Source organism: Lycorma delicatula, chromosome 3, assembly GCF_047948215.1.
Source record: "Lycorma delicatula isolate Av1 chromosome 3, ASM4794821v1, whole genome shotgun sequence".
Lineage (NCBI taxonomy): Eukaryota > Metazoa > Arthropoda > Insecta > Hemiptera > Fulgoridae > Lycorma > Lycorma delicatula.
The window spans coordinates 144,151,490-144,178,672 of NC_134457.1; the positions used below are offsets into that span (position 1 = coordinate 144,151,490).

Genomic DNA, 27,183 nt, shown 5'->3' on the forward strand with positions numbered 1-27,183 from the left:
ATGTAAATATTGCCTTTATTACGCGAGTTTAGACATAAGTAAAATACCAACTTGTGGTTTGAGATGAAATTGAATTTATTCTTATGAATTGCGGTTTGTGAAAAAGCGCGCAGGGTTCTACCATAGTGTTAAGTCCTTTACAAAAATTGTAGTCTTATAATTAAAAAAAAAAAAAAAACTAATTGGTCTCTGTCATACGTTCAATTTAAATATCAGTGGATTATTAAATAATTTCTGATGAAACAATGCCAGAAAATTAAGACCAGATTGTCCTATCCTCAATTGTCATGTCTGATATTGTACTTAAATATAATATTAGTGAAATATTAAATCATACATTATCTGGTCACAACAAACTTGATAGCATTTAAATAATTTGATTTATAATTTTCAAACTGAATTCATAACCCGATAAACAGATCGAGATCCGAATCACTGTTCAGTAGTCTTCTTCGATGAGATGAGTTACAAGAAGAAGAAGAAATGAGAAAGTGTGCAATGCCTATCTTTGCCTCATAGCTCTTAGTAAACAGTTGGGCGTGATTGTAAGTGGACTTGGGTTATAGGGCGTTTATGTGCGTGTGAATACATTTACTTAACATAAAATGGATTAAATAAAAATTAAAACAGCAGACAGCGATCAACTTGCGCACAGTACCTGAAGCATGACGGAGTACAAACTTGTAGTAGTAGGAGGTAAGATGCTCATTGCGATGTTGGTTTTGTAACAAGTGAAATATCCTTTGTTTTATATTGTTTAACTTTCAACGCTCTCTTCGTTTTTTTATATTATGGTTAGAACGATTGTTTCATAAATTTTACTATTTAAGCCCAGGATAGTGCTGCGATATCTCGTTTGTGATTTATATTAGGTTAGAAATGTTTCATTATTCAATGTAACAAGTGGCCTAAATTAATTAAAAGTGTTTTTGGTTGAAGTTCCCAAAATTATGTGTTTTACCTAAACAGAGTACATTCCCCATTTCTACTTTAAATAAGCATTCTTTATAATAATAGAATTTTATCATCTTTTTTTTATTCTGGTCATTGTGAATACTAATTGTCATTCTACTCATTTTTAACTTGGGCTAATTGAAAGGAGAAACCAATATTACTGTCAGGGGAGTTGATCTCCATTTTTTTTTTTTTTTTTTTTTTACTATTGGCTTAAAAGATTTTGTACAATTTTAAATTTGATAAATAATTATTTTTTCAATTTTTATCATTATTTATCAGATTGTAGCAATTGTTATTCCAGTTGATTTATTGTTTTTTTTTCTGCACTTTCGTCACTGAGTTAGATTTGTAACTATAACTGTTCCTGCTCTTTAACTTAAAATGGATTTTGTTAAAACAAAAATTGTTATTTTTCTCTACTCTAATGACCAGAATAGTTATATCTTTCTAATTAACAGTTGGTGCAGTGGTTCCCAACCTTGTTTGGCTTACTTCATGATATCGTGACACACTTACTTGTTTTTTATTATTAAAAATGATGATGATACTGGTAATAATAATAGTATATAGTAACTAATTCTAAGCATCAGATGTCCAGATAGTGGTGTTAACACGCAAGCGGGTGTATTCCTCTAAATACAAGCAGCACCTCGAATGGTGTCAAAAAGACAAAGTTAAGTGCCTGAAATATTGACCTAACTATAGTGGAAGACCAATTTAAAAAAATATATATTATTATTCTTTAAAAACTCACCACTAAAATTAATGTGAAATCTGCGCTCTCTGTGTTTCAGAGTTTGTCAACAAGTGGCCTTATGGTTGATATGTTGATGCACAAATTATCTTCAAAATGAACCATTCTCTTCATCTGTTTAGATTTCTTTAGACAAAATTTGTTATATCTGTCCTACTATCATACTACCTACTTTCATTGTAGAAAATGCAGATTCGCACAAGTATGATGTTGAAAATGACTGCAAAACTTTTATGGCCCTCTTTGCTATTGTCGATTCCAACATCATGCATAAATCAAAAAGAACTGTACTGAAGTGTTTAGACACACTGTTTCTATGGTAGAAATCATTCACTGACAGTTCTTTTCATTTCATCAATTCATTTTTTTGTTTGTTGTTCTCACAAGATGAACCAGAAGGAGAAATTACCTATTCTAACATAAATGGACAAGGCAGGGAAGTATTTTGTTGCTGAAGTTTTTTGTGACACATTTAGGTATTCTTTTATTAACTTCTTCAGGCATCTTTTCTTATTTTATGTAAGCTGATTCTCAAAACTTTGCATCAGTCTTGAAAATTCCCTACACTAAGTGATAGTGACAGACACGGTGAAATCCCTCACCGTGCCAACAGTGAACACTGTTTATTACCACATGGAAAAGGTAATCATTGCATTTGTTCACAATCACGCAAAATTATAGACGGAAAGTAAAATTAAACTCGACATTGTTGCTTGTATTGACTGGTACTGTCTATATCAAGTAAATTTTACCGTATTAAAGGTTTCATGGTAAGTACAAATTTATGTTGTATAAAGACTCTTAACAGTATAAAATTTATTTTTAAATTCCAAAATTTTGTGATGCCTGTGGGACACACCTACTGGGAGTCACTGAATTAGTGAAATGTTGCATAGCCAAGAAATATTTATAAAAGTACTCTTTTTGTAACTTATTCTTGGTATATGATATATAGCTGATACTAGTACACAGAAACCAACAGTGAGATCTGAAAGTCCCTATGAAAGAACCATTTCTAAATAATATGGATTATATAATACCTGGGGAATCGCCACCTAGTTGCAGAATTTCATTCAGTTGAAATAACTGTTGAAGTGGGCTTGAATGTCCATGGACCAAAATGAAACATTTTGAAGAAGTTGCCTGATATTGTTAGAGATGAAACAATAAGTGAATGGAGAAGCAAATGAATTTTTCTTTTCTACAAAAATCCTCCTGTAGCTGAGATTTCTAACAATAAAACAGGTTACGCTATCAGGTGGGAAAAATTTCATCCAGAAAATAGTTAAAAACAACTGTTTTTCTATGCAATGTACAGATAAAAATTAATTAATACATTTTAATGAAAAAACGGATTAACAGTGGTTATAAATCATGAAGATATATTATTGTGTGCTTTAAATTTATATGCTTTTATGACTGAAATAACCAAAATGAAATTTTACTAGACACTATCTGGAAATTTTTGCTAAAAAAAATTGTATCCTTATTTTAAGGCAACTAATTATTGAAATCATACATATCAAGTGTACATTGAGTATACTGTTAATCAAATCTCAGTGTCTCTGCTTATGTGAAATATATTTTGAAACATATACATGATTCAGCTTGCAGCAGCAATTTGTGTGTAAATTGATCACTGAAGTCATCCTCCAAGTGTATGGAACTTCTAATTGTTACAACTTTTAAAAGTTATTTGGCAATGCAAAGTATATTTATAATTTACTTTAAATTCCTTAATTCTTAATTTTAACTTACGATTATTTTGGATAAGAATGTTCTATGATATTCAGTAGTTTATAAAATGGTTATTTTTTACTTTGCTTTATTGAGAATTATTAAAATAAAAATTTTTTTAAAAATTAATTTACATAGTAAACATCTAACTGTTTCTCAAGCTGTGTGTGTAATAAATATTTATTTTCATACAATTTTGTAACATTATGCAGTTAAGTTTAAAGCATACAGTATTATTGGCTGTTAATGAAATTTTGAAAACAGAAAACCTTATGTTATTACATTGACTTTGTATTTACAGTATCAAGATGATAGTGAAAGAGTATTGAATTAATCCTGCATTTTCACAACTACTTGTAGATTTTAAATATATAATTATTAATTTAGCTACTAAAGGAAACCATGCGCTCGTGCATAATTTCTAAATTTGCTTTTTCATTTAACATATTAGAAATAACTTGAAAAGTATACTAAAACTGTAATTCTGTAATAAATAACTCTTTGTAAGAGGCAAATTTTAAATAAGAAAATAAAAAATTCTTATAAGATTTTTTATTACGGTTTATTATCAATAAAAAAATGTAGTATAAGGCTGAAATTGTTTACTGCTACTATAAAATTCACTTAATTTTGATGATGTAACCATAAATTTTACAAAATATGTTTTGTGTTAAAATTGCCACTGTAGAATGTGTAATAATAATGATATAATGATTATAATTGCTGAAATAGTATGACTTACTTCTAGTATTAATACAAGGCTCAGCTGATAAATTTTGCACACTAGTGTGCTACAAGTAGACAAAAGGTACTATCAAGTTGGGCGTGGCAGCTAAAATTTCCTTACAAACCTGCGATAATGCGTTGAAATCTGTTTACCGGTTTGTTTTCATTAGCAGTTAAAATGGAGTCAACTACGGCCATATATCAACACAATTAAAACAGCTCGTAGTGGTCAAATTTTTAACAGCAGAAAATGTATATTGTACGAATATTTTTCATCATTTAAAAGTGGTTTACGGTAGTGAAACTGTTAACTGTCCACCTACTGTGAGTAGGTGGACATTGAAATTTCACAAATGTGAAGCTGGTAAAGCGTCAATTCAGGACGTGACTCACGGCGTACAACCAGTTTCTGTGACTGACGAGAAACATTGAAAGGCGGTGGACGATTTTCTCCAACGTGACTAGTGAATCACCCAGTTAGACATATCTAAAGAACGAATAGGCCATATTATCGAGCAATTGGGTTATTGTAAAATCTGTGCATATGGGTACCACACAAACTCTGATGGCTCCCCTCAAGCTGAAATTTGAGCCTATTCCACATCCACCATACACGCTAGATTTGGCTCCATCTGACTTCTTCCCTCATCTGAAGAGGAATCTCAAAGGTAATCATTACACTACCGATGAGATGAAAGAAGCTGTGGCCACTTTATCTGAGAAAGAGTGACAGTATACAAAAAACTTGTCACACATTGGGAAAAATGTATTAGTGTAAATGGGGATTATATTGAAAAATAAATACTGCATTTTGTAGCTAAGGTGTTGTACTTTTATTAATTTTTATTTCATTCCAATATATCTTTTCATAGCCATGCTACACATATATGTACAAAATTTATCAGCTGACCCTGTTATATTGCCATTTCTGAGTTATCTTGTTCTATATCCATTGCCAGCATTATTCATTTTATCTGTTTGTAAAATAAGCTAGTTGGGTAGCTTTATATTGCATTTGCAGTATTTGATATATCTTAATCCTGTGGTTATGTCTGTGTAGTAAAATCGTTTATGCAATTTAATTTTACATACTCTCTTCCGTTGTCAGATGAAATAACAATGGAAGAAATATACTATTGACTGGTAATATACTATTAACGTAATACTATACTACTATTGACGTAATATACTATTACTATTATACTATTTATGTATCTCATTCTGTGAGAAATTTTCCACTTTTCTTTCTTTAATGAGATTTGTTTTCTCTGCAAATTGAACGAATCTTCTTTAGTTACAATCTTAATTTTCAGTACTGTTATTACTCTGTCGAAATATGCACACTGAAATTTCTTGATAATCTTGTTAAATTACCCTGCTTGCATATCTTTTTAAAAATTTCATTCTAATTCTGAAATACATTTTCAGTACTGATGATTTTTTGTAAGCTATGCCTGTCTTTCCTAGTAGTTTGCTTTTAATGTTTTCCATTTTTTGTTTCACCTTTATTCTGTTTTATTCTAATCTTCATAAATAGTTTTTGCTTTGTCTATAAAATACCATAATATGTGTTGAAAATAAAGAACAATATTTCTGGTTGCAGTTAAAACAATAATTTTTCCAATGTGTGGAAATTATTTCCATGCGCATACATTAGTACTAATGCTTCATTGATTTTTTCAGTATCCACACTGCTACCTGAATGTTTTGTGAAAAAATGGATTTAATTACGTCATGTACTTGCCTCCCATTCATACTTTCACTTTTCGTCTTTTATATATTTCACTTTTTCGTCAGTTTTTTATATTCATCTTGAGCCCCGATCCTCAGACTTTTTTTTTTTAATATGCTTCATTAGTCAGGTTAAACTCAATAAGAATAGTTTGACAACTCTCTTTTTGTTTCAGTTTTGATCTTTGTAATTCTGAATATAAACATACAAAATAGTTTGATATAATTGAATTTAATTTATGAACTTTAGTATCTTCTCATTTGTATATGAACTCGCTTCATAAATTAAGTTACATTAGCAACAGAAAAATAGAAAATGCTAATAGAACTACACAAAATTAAGAACAAACAAAAGTAACAAATGATCTGTTCACACTCTTGACTTGTGAGAATGCTTGCTTCCTTGTAGAAAGAGTAATCAAAGGGAGTGGTTTGGCTGAGAGAGGGGATACTTTTACTGGAAAGAGATAGAAATAGATGTGGGCAGGCAATTCATTAAACGTTCCAAGACAGGTGAAAAATAACAGCAATGTGTAAATTTTTACCAACAGTAGTGGGTAATACCAACCATATGAAAGTATTATTGTTTATGGTTCCAAAATTTCCTGCTATTTGCCGACATGATTGTAGTAACACGTAGGCATTAAATACTATCATGTCTGAACACATTTTACCTCACATATGAGTATTTGCAAAAATGTAAGCTTGTGTAAAGAATCTGAAATTTATGTTTACTACTTGGTGACTTGATTTATGTATTGTTATAATTAACATTGCTTAATGATTGCAATCTTAATGTTGTGCTTGAAAAAGACAAAGCTGTTCTAAAATTATAGATTGACTTTGTGGAATTATAAGACATTAGGATTCTAGTTATAATTCATTGCATAACCATGAAGCATGTGTTATAAATATATTTCTGTTTGTTTTCAGCTGGAGGCGTTGGAAAGAGTGCCTTAACAATACAGTTAATTCAAAATCAGTACGTAATTCTGTAATTACATTTTGTTTGTTTATTTGAAAATAAATTATTTCATTAGTTTTTTATAATGCATTTGTATGTGAAATGACCAAAGATATATTTATGTTGTGGTATGTATATATTTATATTCTATGCCCAATGTAACGTGAAGTAAATATTTATATATGCTTTAGTCATTTGACACATATTTTGTCCTAATGTGTACTCATTTGTTCAATTTTTTTTCCACATGATACCATTAAATTTAGTAGGGAAATAAAAATTCTGCATGATGAGATGTAATATTGCCACGACATTCAATATGTTTTATTTTCATCAATATTTTGCTTCTTTTTTTTGTTCCATTTATATATTATTCAAAATGTAGGAATGATTTTTCACATTTTTTCCCCTTTATAGGTAGAAATATAGCATTTAACAAAGTATAAAATTAAATTACATAAATTTATTCTTGGTAATACATAAAATTCATTATTTATGAAAAAGGGGAATTTCCGTCAGACTTCAAAAAAAGTGTTATAGTCATGATACCAAAGAAAGCAGGGACAGATAAATGTGAAGAATACAGAACAATTAGTTTAACTAGTCATGCATCAAAAATCTTAACTAGAATTCTATACAGAAGAATTGAGAGGAGAGTGGAGGAAGTGTTACGAGAAGACCAATTTGGTTTCAGGAAAAGTATAGGGACAAGGGAAGCAATTTTAGGCCTCAGATTAATAGTAGAAGGAATATTAAAGAAAAACAAACCAACATACTTGGCGTTTATAGACCTAGAAAAGGCATTCGATAACGTAGACTGGAATAAAATGTTCAGCATTTTAAAAAAATTAGGGTTCAAATACAGAGATAGAAGAACAATTGCTAACATGTACAGGAACCAAACAGCAACAGTAATAATTGAAGAACATAAGAAAGGGAGTCCGACAAGGATGTTCCCTATCTCCGTTACTTTTTAATCTTTACATGGAAGTAGCAGTTAATGATGTTAAAGAACAATTTAGATTCAGAGTAACAGTACAAGGTGAAAAGATAAAGATGCTACGATTTGCTGATGATATAGTAATTCTAGCCGAGACTAAAAAGGATTTAGAAGAAACAATGAACGGCATAGATGAAGTCCTACGCAAGATCTATCGCATGAAAATAAACAAGAACAAAACAAAAGTAATGAAATGTAGTAGAAATAACAAAGATGGACCTCTGAATGTGAAAATAGGAGGTAGAAGAATTTTGTTATTTGGGAAGTAGAATTACTAAAGATGGACGAAGCAGGAGCGATATAAAATGCCGAATAGCATAAGCTAAACGAGCCGTCAGTAAGAAATATAATTTGTTTACATCAAAAATTAATTTAAATGTCAGGAAAAGATTTTTGAAAGTGTATGTTTGGAGTGTCGCTTTATATGGAAGTGAAACTTGGACAATCGGAGTATCTGAGAAGAAAAGATTAGAAGCTTTTGAAATGTGGTGCTATAGGAGAATGTTAAAAATCAGATGGGTGGATAAAGTGACAAATGAAGAGGTATTGCGGCAAATAGATGAAGAAAGAAGCATTTGGAAAAATATAGTTAAAAGAAGAGACAGACTTATAGGCCACATACTAAGGTATCCTGGAATAGTCGCTTTAATATTGGTAGGACAGGTAGAAGGGAAAAATTGTGTAGGCAGGCCACGTTTGGAATATGTAAAACAAATTGTTAGGGATGTAGGATGTAGAGGGTATACTGAAATGAAACGACTAGCACTAGATAGGGAATCTTGGAGAGCTGCATTAAACCAGTTAAATGACTGAAGACAAAAAAAAAACATAAAAATATGCTGTATTATAAAAGTTCAAACGTATGACTACTGCAGAATGTTCATCAGGATTTTATATATATATATATGTGTGTGTGGAGTGTTCTTCTTAAAAGAGACCCCATCACTTAGTCTAGTTTGTTATAGTTTATTGGCAAACACTTACATAATAATTTATAGAAGGTGTTGAAAATTATGTCCATTCACATCTATGAACTTGTCAACACGTTGACCATGTTTCTGTCTACCCTTATTTGCTGTATACTGTTTCTTTCCTTGATGGCACTGATAATGTTTGTCTTCAGTTCCTGCAGGGTATGTGGATTGCTCCTATAAACAATTTCTTTTAAGCAACCCTACAGAAAGAACAACTATTCAGCTCAAGGGATCTTGATGGTAACAATCCTTTAGAAATGATTCTTCCACCGAAAAACTCTGTAGTGCATCTTGCAATAAGGCTATGAACTGTTTGTTAATTTCTTGGTAGATGGCAGTGGCAGCAACCACAGTTTTTTCAAAAAACAAGGGTCCTGTTATTTGTCACCTTGAAACCACACACCATCTATTTTTTGTAGGTATAGGAGAGAGTCAAAGAAAATCTATGTGTTTTCAGTACCCCAAGTCCTGTAGTTCTAACTATTAACATACCCACGAAGGTGAAACCACACTTCATCTGTGAAAAACAGTTGATCTAAAATGTTAGTGTTGCCTCTAATGAAGTTGTTAAACCATTGACAGTAATGAACCCTTTTGGCATAATCAGTATTAGTTAGCTGATGATAAACCTGCATTCGATACAGACAACATTTCAGTATTTTCTACACTGGAGTGTGGGCTGGACCTAGTGAATTGTTCTTTTTCCAGTTTAATCTCTGGAAAGATTTATGATGAGATCTTGTAACTGCTGCTTTAATGTTATGTACAACTTGTGTTATTAAAACTTATCTGTGTCTAGCACATTTCTGGTCTAGCATTGAACTTCGAACCTCTTTCATGAAATTTTTTAATTAATTTCTGAATAATACTTTTCATTGATGCTTCCTTTTCAAATTTCTCCATAAACCTTTGCTCACACACAACATGAGATTTCATTTGTAAATAAGTTTCAATCATGAATATACATTATTTAACACTTAACTGCATTTTAACAAACTACACATGATTACGCATCCTTGTTCAGAGACCAATACTCAAAAAGTAGGCAATAAACAGTGCTCCTCACTCCAGCTCTAGTCGCACCAACATCTTCCACATTATTTTACCCATCTCTCACGAATATATGCACATTTTAATAAAATTATGCACTAACTATAAACTACTGGGTAATGGGGCCTTTTTTAAGTTGAACACTATATATAAATTTGCTGTGATCCAAAAATAACAACAATTTTTTCATTCTGCCTGTATGTATATCTTTTCAACTGAGTTCTTCTTTTACACATGTGATGGTGACACTGTCTATAATGTATGTCAATAATTTCAGCCACATAAATGTATAGTTCATATTTGGCAGCTGCTTAATTAGGATGTATTTTATTATGAGTGGTGACTTTGTTTAAAAATTCTATCACTTCAAACAAAATAGTTTTATTTGTTAATTGATAATTTAACAAAGTTATTGAACACTAAAGCTAAAAAACGTTTTCAACTCAGTTTTTTTTTTTATTACACCCATTTCGTAGAAAATAATGAGGATACTGTTTTGGGAACCATTTTAAAAAACTGCTCAGGTCAAAAGCCATAAGAAACAACCACTATATTTGCCCCATAATTTTCCTTCCCAGAATTACAGCAGAAGAGCAGAGATCGGGGCAAAATCTTTCACTAGCTGTAACTTGCTAATGAATGGTTTTCAGACCAATTTATGAACTTTTTTTCATTATTTTAATGAGAGCCTGTGAAGTTAATAAAATCCTCAGATCACATATATATATATATATTTATTTATTTATTTAATGTATTAAATATAGTGAAGTAATGAAAAGTTTTGGCAAACGTATTATGTCATTCCAAGATTTTATGAGTGGTACAAATGATTTGAAGAAGGTCTTGAAGACGTAGACAAGAAAAGGATATTGGACATTCTAACACATCAGGAACCAATGAAAATATTAATAAAATAAAGAACATTATGATCAGTAATCATCAAATCGCCAAGAGAAATTGCTTAAGAGGTACCAATCTCTTATAGCTCATGTGAAACAATTTTGACTGACATTTTTAGTATGAAATGATTAGCAGCATTATTTATTTCAAAATGTTAAATTTTCAATAAAAGTAACATGACCGAAACCTTTCAGAATAGTTGTTAGCTTATATTGCTAATGACTCAGAATTACATTATCATGTCATAACAGGTGACAAAACATAAGTGTACAGTTATGATATTGAAATGTGGTTCAACCATTCCAACTGAAGAATAAATTTGTAAAAAAAGCACACTGAGTTTGATGAAATATTAAGATTCTCCTTATTGTTTTTTTATTACAATCGTATCATCCATTATGAATTCTTACTACAAGGTTGTACACAAAGTCTTATTTAGCTATCTTACATTATTTACTTGCAATGTAAAGAAAATAAACACAAATGTGGGTAAACAGTTCTTGAATTTGCATCACTTTTGTGCTCCAGCTCTTACTTCAAATTATTAATTCATGATAATTTATCCAAAAATAACACCATACCAAATCTGTAGTCTCCATATTCTCCAGACATAGACCCCCACAACATTTTCTTGTTCCTAGTGATTAAAAGGGCAAAGATTTATTAAATAAAGAAAAAAATGTTTGTATAAATTTAAGACTATACCAAAAAGTCATTTCCATAAATGTTTTGCGGATTGAAAGACTGTGTGGCATAAGTTCCTTTTCTGAGGTTCTGCTTTGAATGGGTCAGTACTCATTCAAAAGTTTTATTTTTTATGAGAAAGCATAGTTTTATATTTATTTATGCAAAGTTTTATTTTTTTATACAAAACTATGGGTTCAGATTTACATTGTGCCAATTTTTAGCAAATGTCTTTGAAACTGAAGGAATGAAAACAATTTAAACATTATATTTTATCATGTTTAAATTGTTTTCAATAAAAATAAAAATATAACGTATGTACCCATTCTTTGAATGATTAAGTAATAAATTTTTATGCTGTATGTGTGTAACTTTTATATGTCTATGTTTTTACTGTTTGAGCTTTTGAAAACATTTTGACTTTTTAAATTAACATGTAATTTCTCTAATGAAGTTAATGAAAGTAGAGTAAAGTTGATTCGTAGAAAGTTTTGTGTTGGAGTTGCCCATGAGAATTAAGGAATCCATGCTTATCCTGTTTTACTCCTAGGGGTGGTTAAAAGAGAAAGTCAAACCTTTTTCCTCAGGTAGTAGTGATTTAGGAGTGAAATATAGGAACATATGGAATCTACTGTTAATTTATCTTTTACCCTTTAGTGTGGTAGTTTATAAATATAAATGTGTGGTATATAAATCCCATTTATGTACAGTTGTTCAAGAAAAGAATCACTACATTTGGACAGAATATTAACTCCATTCATTGAAGCTAGAAAAGAAATTTTAGCTATAGAGAGGGGAAATTAACAAGTTAAATTATCAGTACTGAATATTATTCTTGTAGCATTTTGCTGATTTGATAGAAACAAAATCTACATATAAATAAAAGCATAATGTGCTTGGTGGTTTGCAGAATTTAAGTCTATTGTACAGTTAAGCATACCTTAGACAAATACATAGAAGAATACTCCCAGTGTAGCAGTTAATAACTAAATGATTTCAAAAGTTTAATGAAAGAGGTGGGTAGAAAAGAGTAATTCTTCCAGAAGGCCACAAATTACTGAAGATGATATTGCTGATAGTTTTGCATTAGGAGCCCAAAGAATTAATCACTTGTAACTTAAAGCTTGATATTACTAAATTTACTTGATGTTATATGTGATAAATTATGACTATATTTTTACAGACTTCACAAAATTAGTCTAGAAGATCATCCCAACTGTGTAATTTTCTAATTATGTGTAAGGCAGATACTTGTTAAAAATTATTTTTAATGTGTCACTTTCAGATGTGAGGCAACAATTTTTTTTATTAATTGCATGAATCATCATAACTGCCAAATTTAGATGTCAGAGCAAACAAATGAGATAAATGAAATAATTCAAGATTCTTTGAATGTGCACTTTCAGAAGAGCACTCACAGAGGTGTTATTGGACTGTTTTTCATTGCTGAGAAATTGATCATGGCTATCAACTATTTAGCCATTCTTCTTTAGCTCTCTTCTTTACTGCAAAATGATAAAATTTCTGAGGATCAAGTTGTGTACAAACTGGATGGATCACCACTATATTTTTCCTGGAAAGATAGAAATGTGCTCAATGAAAGGTTTCCTAATCATTGGATTGGCAGAGTAATGCCTATTTTGTGACCACCACGAAGTGGTGGTCAGAAAATATGTTACTCGCATTGAAATTTATACATTTTTTGAGTGATTTTTTAACAAAATATACTTCATAGTTCTATCAAATAAAATATCACCAAATCACAGCTGTCATTCTTTTTTTGAAAACCTGCACATAGCTCAATTTGCTTCCTTTCTAAAAGTAAAAAGTGTTTCTTTGCTGTACGTAAATCAGTTTACACCTCTTATGAACAAACAACTTCAGTGTTGTTGAATGCAAAACAGGAAGCAAGTGATGCGGCCATATTGTGACATCATGAGTGCTGCTAATATAAAAACTATTTAGCCATGAGCAAGTCAAATTGTAAGCACATTATATCTACTTTTTAATATTTTGATTTTCAAAAGATTCATTTTCAATTTAAGTGTAGCCTATTCTTAGGTAGTACATCTACTTAGTTTGTGCTCCAAGGTTTTCAAACTCATTTTGGATCGCAGCATTAGTGAGGTAATAATTTTAATTGTAAAAAAAAATTAATACTTTTAAAGTTAAAAAATGGAATTTTCTATTGTCATATGTAATTTTAATAAACAGTATTCTATGAAGAAAACCATCTCTTATGGAATCTGTGTAAGCTGTTTTGGTATGTATATTTTATAAAAAAACTGCATCAGTTCAGATTTATTTTATGCCAATTTTTACCAAATCTCTTAGGGACCGAAGGAATGAAAAAAAAGAAGTGTTTTATACATATATGGTAGGTTCAAAGAGTTACTGGGAATTGTCTTGTACAGTTAAAAATTGCAATTGCAGTAAGGAAACTTTTAGTTTTTATATTTGCAGCACTCATGATGTCACAATATAGCCACATCACTTGTTTCCTGTTTTACATTCAACAATTTTAAAGTTGTTTGTTTCATATGGTGTATATCAGTGTAAAAAATTCAACCATTGATTGAATAGTGCAGAGATATCACATTTCATGTTTTGCTTAAAAATCACCACCAGATATTTAATACTGCTTGAGCATATATATGGAAATTCAGCACTAAAAAAACAGTGATTTTTATGCTCTTTTCTCAGCAGAGGAAGAAAACATTGAGGAAATTGAACATTTATTCAAAGTAATAGAAGAAAAAACCTACCAAGGAAATAGCGTCAATAATTGGGATATCAGTTGGAGTTGCCACAGTGTTCTCTATATTGTGTGTCTCCATTGTGTTTGTCAACCTGAATAAATAAAACCTGGGATTCCACAATTAATTTAGAAATATTAACAGTTAATAATAATTTAAATAAAAAACTTGATTATTTTTAATTATAATTGTTAAAATGTTAACATAAATGTACACTTATGAATGAACAAGTAAATTTTGAACCTAATTACTTAAAGTAAGCAAATGTGTTTTAAAAATTAACTAGCTTAATTGTAACCAATATATATTTCAGTTGACTTTGTGACTGTTATCAGTTTTTAAAGAACAGTAATAATGCATTATTTTCATAGTTCTTTTGTAACTGATAAATTCATGAAAATAGCTTTTTATATAAATTTGTAAATTTATATTAAGCTGCTCATTTTCTTATGTTTATAGGAAAGAGAAAGTGAGAGACAGACACACACACACAGATTCTCTCTACTAATACTATATTTTATTTTTTATTTTTATTGGAGCACTAATCTACATAATATTAGTAGTTGTGTTTTATTGATTTGCGAATTTTTTACTCATTTTTGATGCAACATTTTCAGAATTTTTTTTTGTTTTAATAGTTTTTAATAAAATTGAAATTTTTAAAATTTCATTTGATTTTTATTAATTTTAATTACTTGAATTTTCTCGGAAGTAATTTTTTACAAATTTTGCTTTGGTTTTATTTGATTATTATCAATTTTAACAAAGTATATTTATGCTACCTAAAATTGCGTGCTTTTGACTTCAATTTTTTTTTAATATTTATGTAAAATTTTATATAACACCACTTAATTTTGCTTAATAATTGTGTCCACATAATTCTTTTGTAGCATTATTTGACTTTTATAAGAGAAACGTGGACAAAATTATTGAATAACCTTTACATAAAAAAACTACCTGTTATGTTAATATGAACCTTTTTTTCATTACTTTGATTAAAAGAATAATGTATAAAATATGACTGAAATATTCTGTATTAATAATATTTAATATTCACATCCATTCTTCTTTTATTATAATCATTTTACTTCAAAAATAATGTTACAATTATAGATAACCAACTTAATTAGTAATAATATGTATGTGTAAAGAGCTATAACTAACAATTCTTAATTACCCTCACATTTTATGAAAAATATACATAACCTGTAAATTATATTTATTTTTTTCTTTTTCATTGCAGTTTCGTTGATGAATATGACCCTACCATTGGTAAGTATACTTATTTCACCTTTAATGCTGTTGCTTTTATTTCTTGCCTTAATTAAGCATTTTATAATTTTGTTTCCTTTTGGTCTTTATTTATCTTTCACATAAATATCTTTGATGTAGTATTATACTCATGCTTGTAATATGCTTTGGTTACACAAATCTTTGATACGGGTGTAAAATTAGTGTATTATGAGTTTGGCTTATGGTAAATTCAGTCAGATAATCATGATTGGGATTAGGTCACTGTGCTACCAGTAGTGCAGTGCTTCCTTTGCTCATCAATTGATTTGAACTTATGCCTGTTTAGATTCAAAAAAGTGAAGACTTGGCTACAATGAGGGTGGTTCAGGTGTAAACAAGATTTTTTTTTGTTTAAATTTTATTTACGATAATCAATTTCTATTTTTTAATGTAGTTCTCGACTGCACAGCATTTGTTCCATTTTCAGTTGGAAGCATTGCAGTCTTCAAATGCTTTTTAAACTAACTGTACAGCTACGGTGATCTCGCCATTATTGTTGAGCTTTTTTTTTTAAATAAAAAATCCTTCATGGTCAGATAAGTGACCAAATCTGTGCAAAATGGTTGTAGATAGAATGTTCTATTTCAGATGATGCAGTTACCATTGTTAAAGCAGCACCTAGAGGATAAACACCGTGAAGGATCAAATCCAGACCTTTGTGTACTCAAACCCAGAGATTTCAATTTTTTATTGAACAGGGTTGTGCTTGGAATGTGTTAGCTATAATTAAGCATCATTATTTTTTCTCTGCAAACTTGTTCTATTTAATTCATCAGTTAAATGGTGTGTTTAAGTACATTTGTGGTCACAATAATAATAATTTCATATTAGTATTCAAAAGTTTGTCTCCATTCAAAGGATTAAAGAAGTGGAATCATAGGCTCTAAAGTATGTTCTTTTTTATCTGTTGTAAGAAGGCATAGAATCCATTGTGCACATATGTGTTGTGATGTAATGCCATGTGTGATATATCCACAGAACTCCCAGTAATTAGTAATTACTTAATTCATTAGTTTTGTTCAATTGCAAAATGGTTATTTCCCAATACAGTTTTGATATATTGACCCAGTTCTCATTCATGATTGCTGAGATGAGGCACATTCGCTTTTCCTGACAAAGTAATTTTGTCCAATGATGTATTCTTGGATATAATCAATATCATTTATTCATAAACTGTGCTCTAAATCTAATAGAAGTTTCAGAATGTTTGTTATATTCTAAAGATATGTATTGATTTTTTTTTGCAAGACTTGTTCAAACATAAGAGTGATTAATGAAGTAGAAGATGCTTTGGATTACTATAGGTTGTATGTTTAAACAGGTGTGAACATGTAATAAGTATATGGACGTTGATTGGAAAGTAGGAGAAGAAAATCCGTTCTTGTGTTTGAACCACTCTCATATAATCTTTAAATGAAGGAGGAAGTATTTGCAATTGTTATTCCCTAATCTGATTCATTTTGTGTTGTGAATATGTTAGAACATTATGAATTAATTTATATTTGAGTAGCAAAGGGGAATTTGTACTGATTTCAGAACCCATGTAGGTGTAGATTTATTGTTCATAGTTTCTTCACTCTGGGTTAATTGTTAAAACTAGCCTCTAGTTTATTATTTTAATAATAGAAAAAACATATAAGACAAATATTAATATAGTGTGTATTTTAAGTATTGCAAAATTATATAATTTAGAAAATGTAGAGCAACTCTTTCCTACTAAATGAATGTGTACAAGAAAAAGGGATATTGATGATGTTTTGAATTGGTGGCACTTTAAATGACCTCTGAATTATATATTCTATTATTGTTCTATATAATACTTGTACATAGTTACATAGTTCATTTTGTTACAGAGGATTCATACAGAAAACAGGTAGTAATTGATGGTGAAACATGTCTGTTAGATATATTGGACACAGCTGGTCAAGAGGAGTACAGGTAGTGTAAATTTGATTTTTAAAAACATGTATGTAGGTTTTATATGCTCTTTACTTGACCTGATACCAAACACACCATTTAGACATTGGTCTTGTCACCAACTCTGTCAGTTCAATGCAATTCTTAGTTTTTTCTGTTAAGTATTGAATCTTTATGTATGCACTGCATTTTTGTATATGTCTTCTGATCTTTCTTCATTTTTTTTGTAACTGGCCATACCTGATCGATTTGACCAGTATGTTTTATTGAGTTTGTAAAATAGCCAACAACAGGTTTTTAATATGTTTGTAGATGAACAAACCTTGTAGGGTTTTGTATGTTGTTTCTACTTCATAAATTTTTCTGACTTCCTGATTTTCCATGCTTCTATAATTCATGAAAAATTAAAATATATATATATATTTATTGGCATGAGTTTTTTTTGCAGTGAAAGCTCTTGCTTATATTTATTTTTAAAATTATCAGTTCCATTTTTTTATTACTTGTTGCATTTGTAATAAAATATCATAACTCAAGGAATCACTTTTCACTATAATATACTCATATTTCTTATCATATTGTTTTATATTGTATTTTCATTATTTTTACTTTATGTATGTTTAAATTCATTAATATAGGTGGATTTTGTCCTTTCTACTTTTATTGTTAATAGTTGGTTATTGTAAATTTCTGAAAAACTGTTATACTCCTGACCTTATAATTTTGCCTTTACCATACTTTATTTTGTAGTGTGCCGTAGATGATTGCTTTTTTTTGTATTTTATACTGATGTTATTTTGCAAAAGCAATGTGGATTGTTGGTTACATCGATTGTTTAAGTCTTGAGTATTCTAAAAATAATTTTTTTAGATACCTACCTGGCGTCCTGCTTTGTATATTGATTTAGTAAATTATTTTTTTTTTTTGGTTTGCAATGATTATACTGTATTGTTGACATCATGCTACTGCTTTTGATAATCACAATTTTTTAACCTATGCTTTCTGTTGGTGAACTCTTTATATCAATTTATTTAGGTGATTGTAAGTAGAAGGTTATTATCTTACATTTTATCAGCAGCATGTAGTGAACAGATCTTAGTATTATTTAACTACACTGATTTGTGGGAATCGTCTGTTAAAGATGGTTTCTTAATGTATACATTGCACCTTTCAATTTTCAGGCTTACTCCCCAAGATGTTCCAGGTGTTGTGAAAGCATGAAGTTTTAAGGGGATGCTGTTTGCTTATTGTCTTTTCCAGGATATTCTTGTCAACTGTTACTACTGCTCTTACCGTAATATCTTGTTCAGCATCCTAGCTTCTGATTCAACTGGTTTGAGTTTGATTCCCATCAAGGAATCCATTTTTTCTATATCATTGTCCAAAAATATTAAAAGTAATCTTTCTAACAAGAAAGTGGTACTTTTTAACAAAAATACTTACTTATTTCATATTTTTATATCACTATCTTAAAAAAAAAAGTAGGAAGAAGTACTTTCTCTAGTTTCATTTCAGAGTAGTGACCAGTTCCTTATCACCTCAGTAGTGCATACCCACTACTGATGGTTTCTACTACTAGTAAAAATAAGTAATATAATATTAATATGTTCATGATATTCAACCTTTAATAATTAGGCATTATAATTTCATATACAAAAAAAGATTATGTTTGTAATAGAGAGGAATATGTCTGTTGTCATAATTAAATGAATAAATACATTTTTATTAAATTTTTTCATTTAATATCAATTAGTGTGGAGAAAATGTTCTTCACAGTTTTATAATAAGTGATTGTCAAACCTAGATTTCTTAGTATGTGTACATTTATTTCATAACAACAGCATATTGACTGATGTCATAAGTTTTTCTAGGAAGTAAAATTGAAGCATGTAAAGGATAAACTATAGCTTAACCATATATGCACAGCCCCAAGTTGATCTTTTCATTTATCTATTGAGATGGAATCAGAGCCCTTGAACTGAATCATAAACCGTTTTCTGTGCCAAACCACATCAGTATCAAGCACACAGTAACTCAGTGTATACTTTAAGAAAATATTCATGTATTCCTAGAATTGTACGTTTTATGGAAGTTCCAACTGGATTATATACTGTTCAGCTAAATCCCAAATTGCAGTGATTGAACATGTTTGTATTACGAAAAAAAGAAAGGTATTTTGTGTTAAGGTCTTATTACACTTAATATAAATGGGTGGGAGTCTACTTATTTAAAGTTTTAAAGTACATTTAATTACTTTGAGTGGTGTCAATATGACTAAGGGATCATTTTAGTCTTATAATTTTAATGTTATATAATGTTGAAATGTTTAGTGCCATGCGAGATCAGTACATGAGAACTGGAGAAGGATTCCTATTGGTCTTTGCCGTTAACAATGCAAAATCTTTTGAAGATATCAGCAATTACAGAGAACAAATAAAGAGAGTAAAAGATGCAGAAGAGGTACCTATGGTCTGTAAGTATTAAACAATAACAAATGTAGTAACACCCATCTGGCTTTTTGTTTTCTTACTCCTTTATCCCTTTCTATACTCATTTGTATTTTTCTTTAATTGGTTATTAAAAATCTCTTAAGCCTGACCAGAATACAGTAAAATTAAGTATAAAATAACTGTAAAATACACACGATTTTGCATGCTTTCAAAATAATGCTTTTTTATAAACTGTTATACCAAACTTCAAATAGAGTTATAAAAATTGGTCATTTACAATTATTAAATGACTTGCTCTCAAAATGATTAAAATTTTTTTTTTTTTTTTTTTAAGAATCTTTTGCAGCTAATTATCAATACTTTTTTGGGGGGAATATGTGGTAACTCTATAATTAATAGCAATTATCTTAAAAAAGTTAGGAAACTCCTTAATTGTGTAAGTGAATAACTTGTTGATAATTTTTTTTTTAATTTTCATTTATTGGATCGTTGTTTTTAAGTACTGTGTATAAAATAGTACAGTGTTTTTGGATGTATAAATGCCCTGTTTATATGAAATGACTTGCAAATGATAATTTGGCAGTGTTACATTTTCCTTACATCCATCAACAAATTTATATTTGATTTATTTTCCCAGCCTATATTTCATTGCTCTTCCCTGACTTTATTTTATTAAAAGCTGATGGCAGATGTATTTTTAAAATGTATAATAAAAAAAAGCCCACTGCAACTAATTTATTTTCACAACACATCTACCTCCCTTACTCAACGCGAAGGTACAGCTTTCTTATACATATTATGTTACATAATATGTAATTTGTCAACCTGCAACTACATCAAAAAACTCAATACAATAAAAAATTTCATAAGTAATTACTAACTACATTTAAAGAGAATATGCTACATTAACTGTATACTAGAATCAAAAACTTACATCATATTGGAAAATACATAAAATAACAAAAAAAAAATTTTTATACTGAAGCCTACTTCAAACACCTTAGATATTTTCAACTAAGTTAACCAAAATTCCAATATATTCAAAAACTACAGTGCTGTTTTAAATACAAAAAAATATAGACAGTCGTGCAGTGAAGTAACAAACTACACAACTCAGCTTACACAAACGAACCTCCAATGATTGCAATAAATACTACATCATACACTGAACTGATACACATTCCATCGTACAAAGAAGCAAATACAAAACAAAGTCAATAACAGAATCAACTTTTGCAGACTACTTATGAAACAGAATTCACATATTACAACATTAATATCAAGGAACTGCAACCACATGCTGACCAAAGTGTGGTATAGTTAACACATCATTGAAAATTATTATATGTCTACACAAAATTTTATATGCAGTATATAAATAGTAAATTTCAACAAAATTGAACAGTATTAAATTAAAAAGTATAATTTTGTTAAACAGTTTAGATGAAAATATGTATATTATTTTGTTATGAACACAGAAAGTTTAATATATCAAAGGCAAATGTCATTAATAACAGAATATTTCTTGTGTTACATGTGTCACTAAAATTTAATTACATGCCAACAGAGATATTTAGTGACATGCAGTTGCGCATAACCTCCTCTGTACCAAATGTTGTTCTTGAATTGTTGATATTTTGTTTTGTTTTTCTGTTATTGGTATTTCAGTGGAATGTGTTTAAGTGTTAGTAGCGACTTTTGTAATGTGTGATTTTCTGGAGAAATGATATAACATAGAATTCTGTGTGAAACTGGGGAAAATTTTCACAGAAACATTTCAACTTTTGAAATAAGCTTATGGAGATGATGCTCTGGGTCATATGCAATATTACAAAATGTTTTCACAATTTAAAAGTGGTCATCAGTCAATTGAAGATGACCCTCGACCAGGAAGGCCTTCAACTGATGTCACCCACGTTCAGAAAATCAACGATCTGCAAATCCCCGATTGACTGTCAGAGAACTTGCAGAAGAGTTTAGCATCTCAATACGATCATGCTGTGGCCTTTTAATAGAAAAATTGAACATACATTGAGTTGCAGCAAAGTTTGTTCCTCAGTTAATGTCTAAACAACAGATAGAACATGAAATGGAGGTTTATCGGCATGTGGATCTCCATACCCCAAGAAAGCACGTGTCTCAATGCAAGGGTCAAAGAGATGCCCTCTGTATTTTTCAATTTTAATGAAATTGTGCGTTTTGAATTCTTGCCTCAAGTTTAAACAGCAAGCCATGCGTACTATCAAGGCGTTTTACAATGGTTGTATGAAAAAATCTCCAAAAAGAGACAGAGTTGTGGCGAGACAACTCATGGTTACTTCACCATGACTATGCACCTGCACACTCAGCTTTGTCAATTCGTAAGTTTTATGCCAAAAATCAAATGCTTTCTCCCTACTCGCCGGACTTGTCTCCTTGAGATTTTTTTCTTATTTCTGAAATTAAAATCTGATGAAAGGATGCCATTTTAAGACTATTGATGATATTAAAGCAAATTCATCATGGACCTTAAAGGCTATTTCAAATGAAGCTGTCCAGGACTGTATCGCGAAGTGGAAACACCGCTGGGAAAAGTGTGTGAATAAGGAAAGGGAATACTTTGAAGGGGACAAGGACAAATAATCTGTCAAATTAATAATGAAGATTAAAAACATAAAGTTTGGTTATTTTTTTGAACAGATCTTTTATATTAAGAATGGAAGAAATCGCTGTTGCTCTAGATTATTTAATTTCTTTGATGTAGTGATTTACTAATGACAAAATGTGTATTAAATCAGAAAGAGTATTAGTAATATTTTTGAAATTGATAATAAACGGATGAATTGGAGATAAACTGATAAATAAATGGATAAGTTAAAATTATCTTATATTACTGTATTGGATAGAGGTACTTGAAAACTTTGCTGTATTGAATTGTGTAGTAGAAAGCTTATAACAACAGCCTGTACTTTCTTTTGGCAGTTTTACTATTTAATTATTGTCATGCAGTAAAAGTAATCTGCAGTTGTTTTTTTATCTCACTTATTTTTTGTCCTAGATTAGGTTATTTATAATTTTTTATAATTGCTAACAGTTTTTTATTTGTAAAAATTATATTTCCTGAGGTGTTCCAGATTTCATTGAATTATCAGATTGTTAGGCAATTTTGAAAATCCTGCCCATAATATAGATAATTTTGTCTTTTTTTAACTGGCATTTTGTTATAGCAGAAAATGCCTGTTGCTCGTTAGAGAAATGTCTGTTACTCGTTTGTGCAGCGTGCACAAACTTAATGTGCACCCTGTTTTGAATTAGAATTAAAATTCAAAGCAGGGTGCATATTATTGTTGGTTAAAGCCAATGGCTTTAACCATTTATTTCACTTTTCACTCTTGCTCTTAACATATTTTATTTTCATGATACAATCTATTATCCCTAATACACTGTAAGTGTAGTATAATCATCAGGATGTACAGGACTTATTTGTTGTTTATGCCGGGTGATTCAAAAAGGACTTCATTACTTTAAAAGCACATAAAAATTTATTGAGATAACTTACAGCTTCAGTTGAGAAATCATTTCATAGAAAACAGACCATGTTTACACCCAACATTCACTTTAATTTGATGTCCTGGTGATTTTGTATGTTAACTGGATAGCCTGTCTCAATGAAGGTTTGGGTGCCAAGAGTAAATTGTTCTCCTATTAGGAGGCTTCCTACCATACTCTATGAAAATTAAGTTGAACTGCAGTTGCTGAATGCAAATCATGAAACCAAAACACAGCAAATCACGTTCCACACCATTATTTACTGGTGTGGAACCAAATCTGTAGATTATCTAAATAAAATGTTATATGCATTTAAATCTATTACCTGGAAGGATTCTCTTTTAAAATTTTATTTAATTTCTGTTTCCTTTAAAAAGAATCTTACTAAAATACCGAGAAAGTAACAAAAACAAATTCCTCAGTTTGCTTTATGGGGCTCATTTTTCTGTGCTGAAAATATTGTCAGAGCAAGATTGATTAGGTCTTAATGTTTTTGATTAGAACTGTTCTTTTTCAAATAAAAATTTAAAGCACCAAACAGACATTGGTGGATACTTTCAGAAAATATATTTCTCCTTGTATATAACTGGAAACAAGAATCCACCATGGCAACAAGTTGTACATTTAGGCCATCGGATTCTAGAGAGGACAAACCAACTTTCAAAAGAAGGAAGGCTTCTTCTGGAATACCACTATCAAAAAAAAATAATAATACAAACCCTAGATAAAAAATTAGAATAATCACAGATAAAAACACAGATTAAGAAAATGATAGAATTTTCAAATGGAAAACTGGAAAAAGAATAATGAAATATATGCCACATCTGGAACAACCTTTATAATTTAACAAGAAAATGTTACTCACTAATAAATGTCTGTTCACTATAAACATTTTAACCTTTCTCATAAGATGTGGAATTAAAAATTACACATTAATCAATGTCTGTACTTGTATTAATGAAAATAAAAAAGAAACCCAAACAAAGTTGGGCAGAATGTTGGGCACTGTTAGAAAATGAAATCCATCAAGTACCAAAGACATCAAAATTTTACTGAGAGATTTTAATGCACAAATTGGGGAAGAAAAGGTATACCAAACCAAATAACATAGGAATTTAGTAACTTCCCAGTCTAAAAGAATAAACAGAAACAGGATAGGACTAATTAATTATTATGTAAAGCAATCAACCTGAAATAAATGTCCATTTCATGTAAAAAGCTCAGCAAAAACATTGCGATCTCTAAACCTGAATTAAGGAGAATTCCAAATTGATTGTTGCCATTCTCTTTAGAAATCAGAAAGAAATCCAAAACATCTAAAATTCAAAAAGTGGAAAACATTAAAACTGATTACTACCTCATAACAATCAAGATAAAACTCGTCTCACAAAAAGTTAACAGAAGGCCAAGTAAAAGGATCAAATTTGACCTTGAACATTTGTGAAATAAGTTTAAAGTAAACTAACGGGAACGGCCAAAAATATTTGCTCAAAAAAAAGAAAAATATCTTAGTTTGTACCAATTCACAAATAAACATCCAAAATTATTAGAACTAAAAGAGAACATGAGAATCAACTTGAGCAAATTGAAAAGGAGTTCATCAGAAACAACACAATGGCTTTCTACAAAACATCAAAGAAAACTTAGCAAATGTCAACCACCCAGCCTTTGTTTCAAGGACAAAGATGAAAAATTAGGGCTTAACAGCAAAGTTACAAAATTTTATCAAGATCCTTTGAAAAATATGAAATTGCCAAGAACCTGGGAAAAATTCATATTCCAGAATCCAACATCATGAATTGAAAACTCCTAATGAAATAGAACTTTGATGAATTCATCTAGAAATTAAAGATCAAGGCAGCAGAAGACAACTTGATCATAGCAAGAGATAATGGAAAGAATCAGGAAAATAACCAAGAGAACTGAAGAAAATTCTAGAAGAGTTATGGAAAACTGAAAAAATTTCATGAGATTGTAAAAAAAACATTAATACACAAAAAAGTAGATATAATGGATGTAAATAACTATAAAGGGATTTACAAAGGGATATTTTTGTAACATACAAAAGAATTTCAAAGTAGAATTGAACCATTCATGGACTAACAACTGAGAGAATATTAATGGGAATTCTGAAAAGGAAGATCATGTGCAGAATAAATTTGAAACCTTAAAACAATAATAAGTGATAGAATGTCAAGGCATAAAAACTATCTGATTGTCTTTGTAGATTTCAAAAAGGCATGTAATTCAGTTGATAGAACTTACTTTTTAATGTCTTAGATGAACGATGAAAGAAGTATACACCTAGTTGAAGAAAAGGAACTGTATGCATATTAAATATGATACAGTTCCTGTATGCAAACAAGTTTTGTAGTTTATTTTCAGTTATTAAAATTTTTTCTACTATACATTCCAAGCCTAAAATAAAAAGAAATTTCATTCAAGTGGGAGTTAGATTTTGTCATTTGTCTTGTTTCTTAGAATATTTTTTGTGGTATCTCGCTGATAAGTAAAGACATATCTGACTGTTGAATTATGTAAATTGCTATCTGGTTAAAATAGTTTCATTCTAAATGGTTCCTTAAAACAGGTTTTGATGTTTATGCCTAATTCATTCAAATAGAAAATACTGTCAAAAATTTAAATTATAAAATTTTGCTTTTGTATGAAATAGCTTGGCAGTAAAATCCATTTTTACTGGTAAAACTTTAATTATATATGGTCTGTGGATAACACTTACTATAAAATTTTATAATGCCAACGTTAAAATTTACTGTTAGATGTCTAACATCTTCTGAGGAATCATTTTTTCTTTATTTAATAAATCAAAAAACAAAAGAAAATTTATTTTATTTAATATAAATTTCCGTTGCAGGAACTATGTAGCTGTCTGCATCAGAATGTGACAGCTACTCCTCAAAATTTCAGGACGAAAAAAAATTATTAGTATAGTTTATACAGCACTGTCAATCAAGCATGAATTTTTCTTGAAGTAGTCTAAGTCTTTCTTAAAGTAAACTAAAAAAAAATATATATATATTAAATCTCAAGAACAGCTTATATGATACAGTTCACAAGAACTATGTTTTGTACAAAACATGATGGAATAAGTAAATCAGAATGTTGCTAAATAAAACTCTACAATTTGAAATGTTTTTTGTTTAATTCCCATTGCTCATTCAATAATTGAGTTCTATGGATAAATTCACTCCTAAGACTACCGTCAAAATACAATAGTAAAAGAAATATTCAGATTGGCTCAGTAGTTTTTATTAAACGAATATTTACTAATTGATACAAACATATATGCTTACATTTTGATTTTATATATGAATATATTTTCAGGTCAGCAGTTTTATTTACTTGATAATCTCAATTACATATATTCTAAAGGAGCCTGTGAGTGATAGGGCCACTGTGGTAGAAAAGATACCAGGTCAGCTACTTTGGTGGGAGTGGTGCTTGTGTAGGCCTGTATGTATACTGTACTCCTGCTGACATCTGAGCAGCTAGCTCAGTTGGTAAGAAGCTCGGCATGTATGTGGCAACAATTCCCCTGTCTTTGAGTACATACAGATCCAGATCTGATGGATCTCACTGTAGTTCAGTGAATGGTATATGGATGTAGTCCAGTATGCAATGTGTCATTGGTGGCATAACTTCTTCCTCTTTCGGCTTATGAGCACAGTCGTACTATCTGTCAGGAGGGCTGCAGGATAGCCACAATGGCAGAACTCTTCCTCCTCCTCCAAAAAGCTGAAG

At 29.9% G+C, this 27,183-nt stretch overlaps 1 protein-coding gene across 1 annotated transcript in view; it reads left to right on the forward strand.

Moving 5' to 3' along the window:
- The first annotated feature begins 462 nt into the window (after positions 1 to 462).
- The window catches only part of LOC142322071 (GTPase KRas-like), a 38,122-nt gene continuing 11,401 nt past the window's right edge, over positions 463 to 27,183 (forward strand). Inside the window, exons 1-5 of the mRNA XM_075360720.1 lie at positions 463 to 696; positions 6,839 to 6,887; positions 15,477 to 15,505; positions 17,380 to 17,464; positions 19,774 to 19,916. Coding sequence (XP_075216835.1) covers positions 666 to 696; positions 6,839 to 6,887; positions 15,477 to 15,505; positions 17,380 to 17,464; positions 19,774 to 19,916 — 337 coding nt within the window. The 5' untranslated portion in view covers positions 463 to 665. The remainder of the gene's footprint in view (positions 697 to 6,838; positions 6,888 to 15,476; positions 15,506 to 17,379; positions 17,465 to 19,773; positions 19,917 to 27,183) is intronic.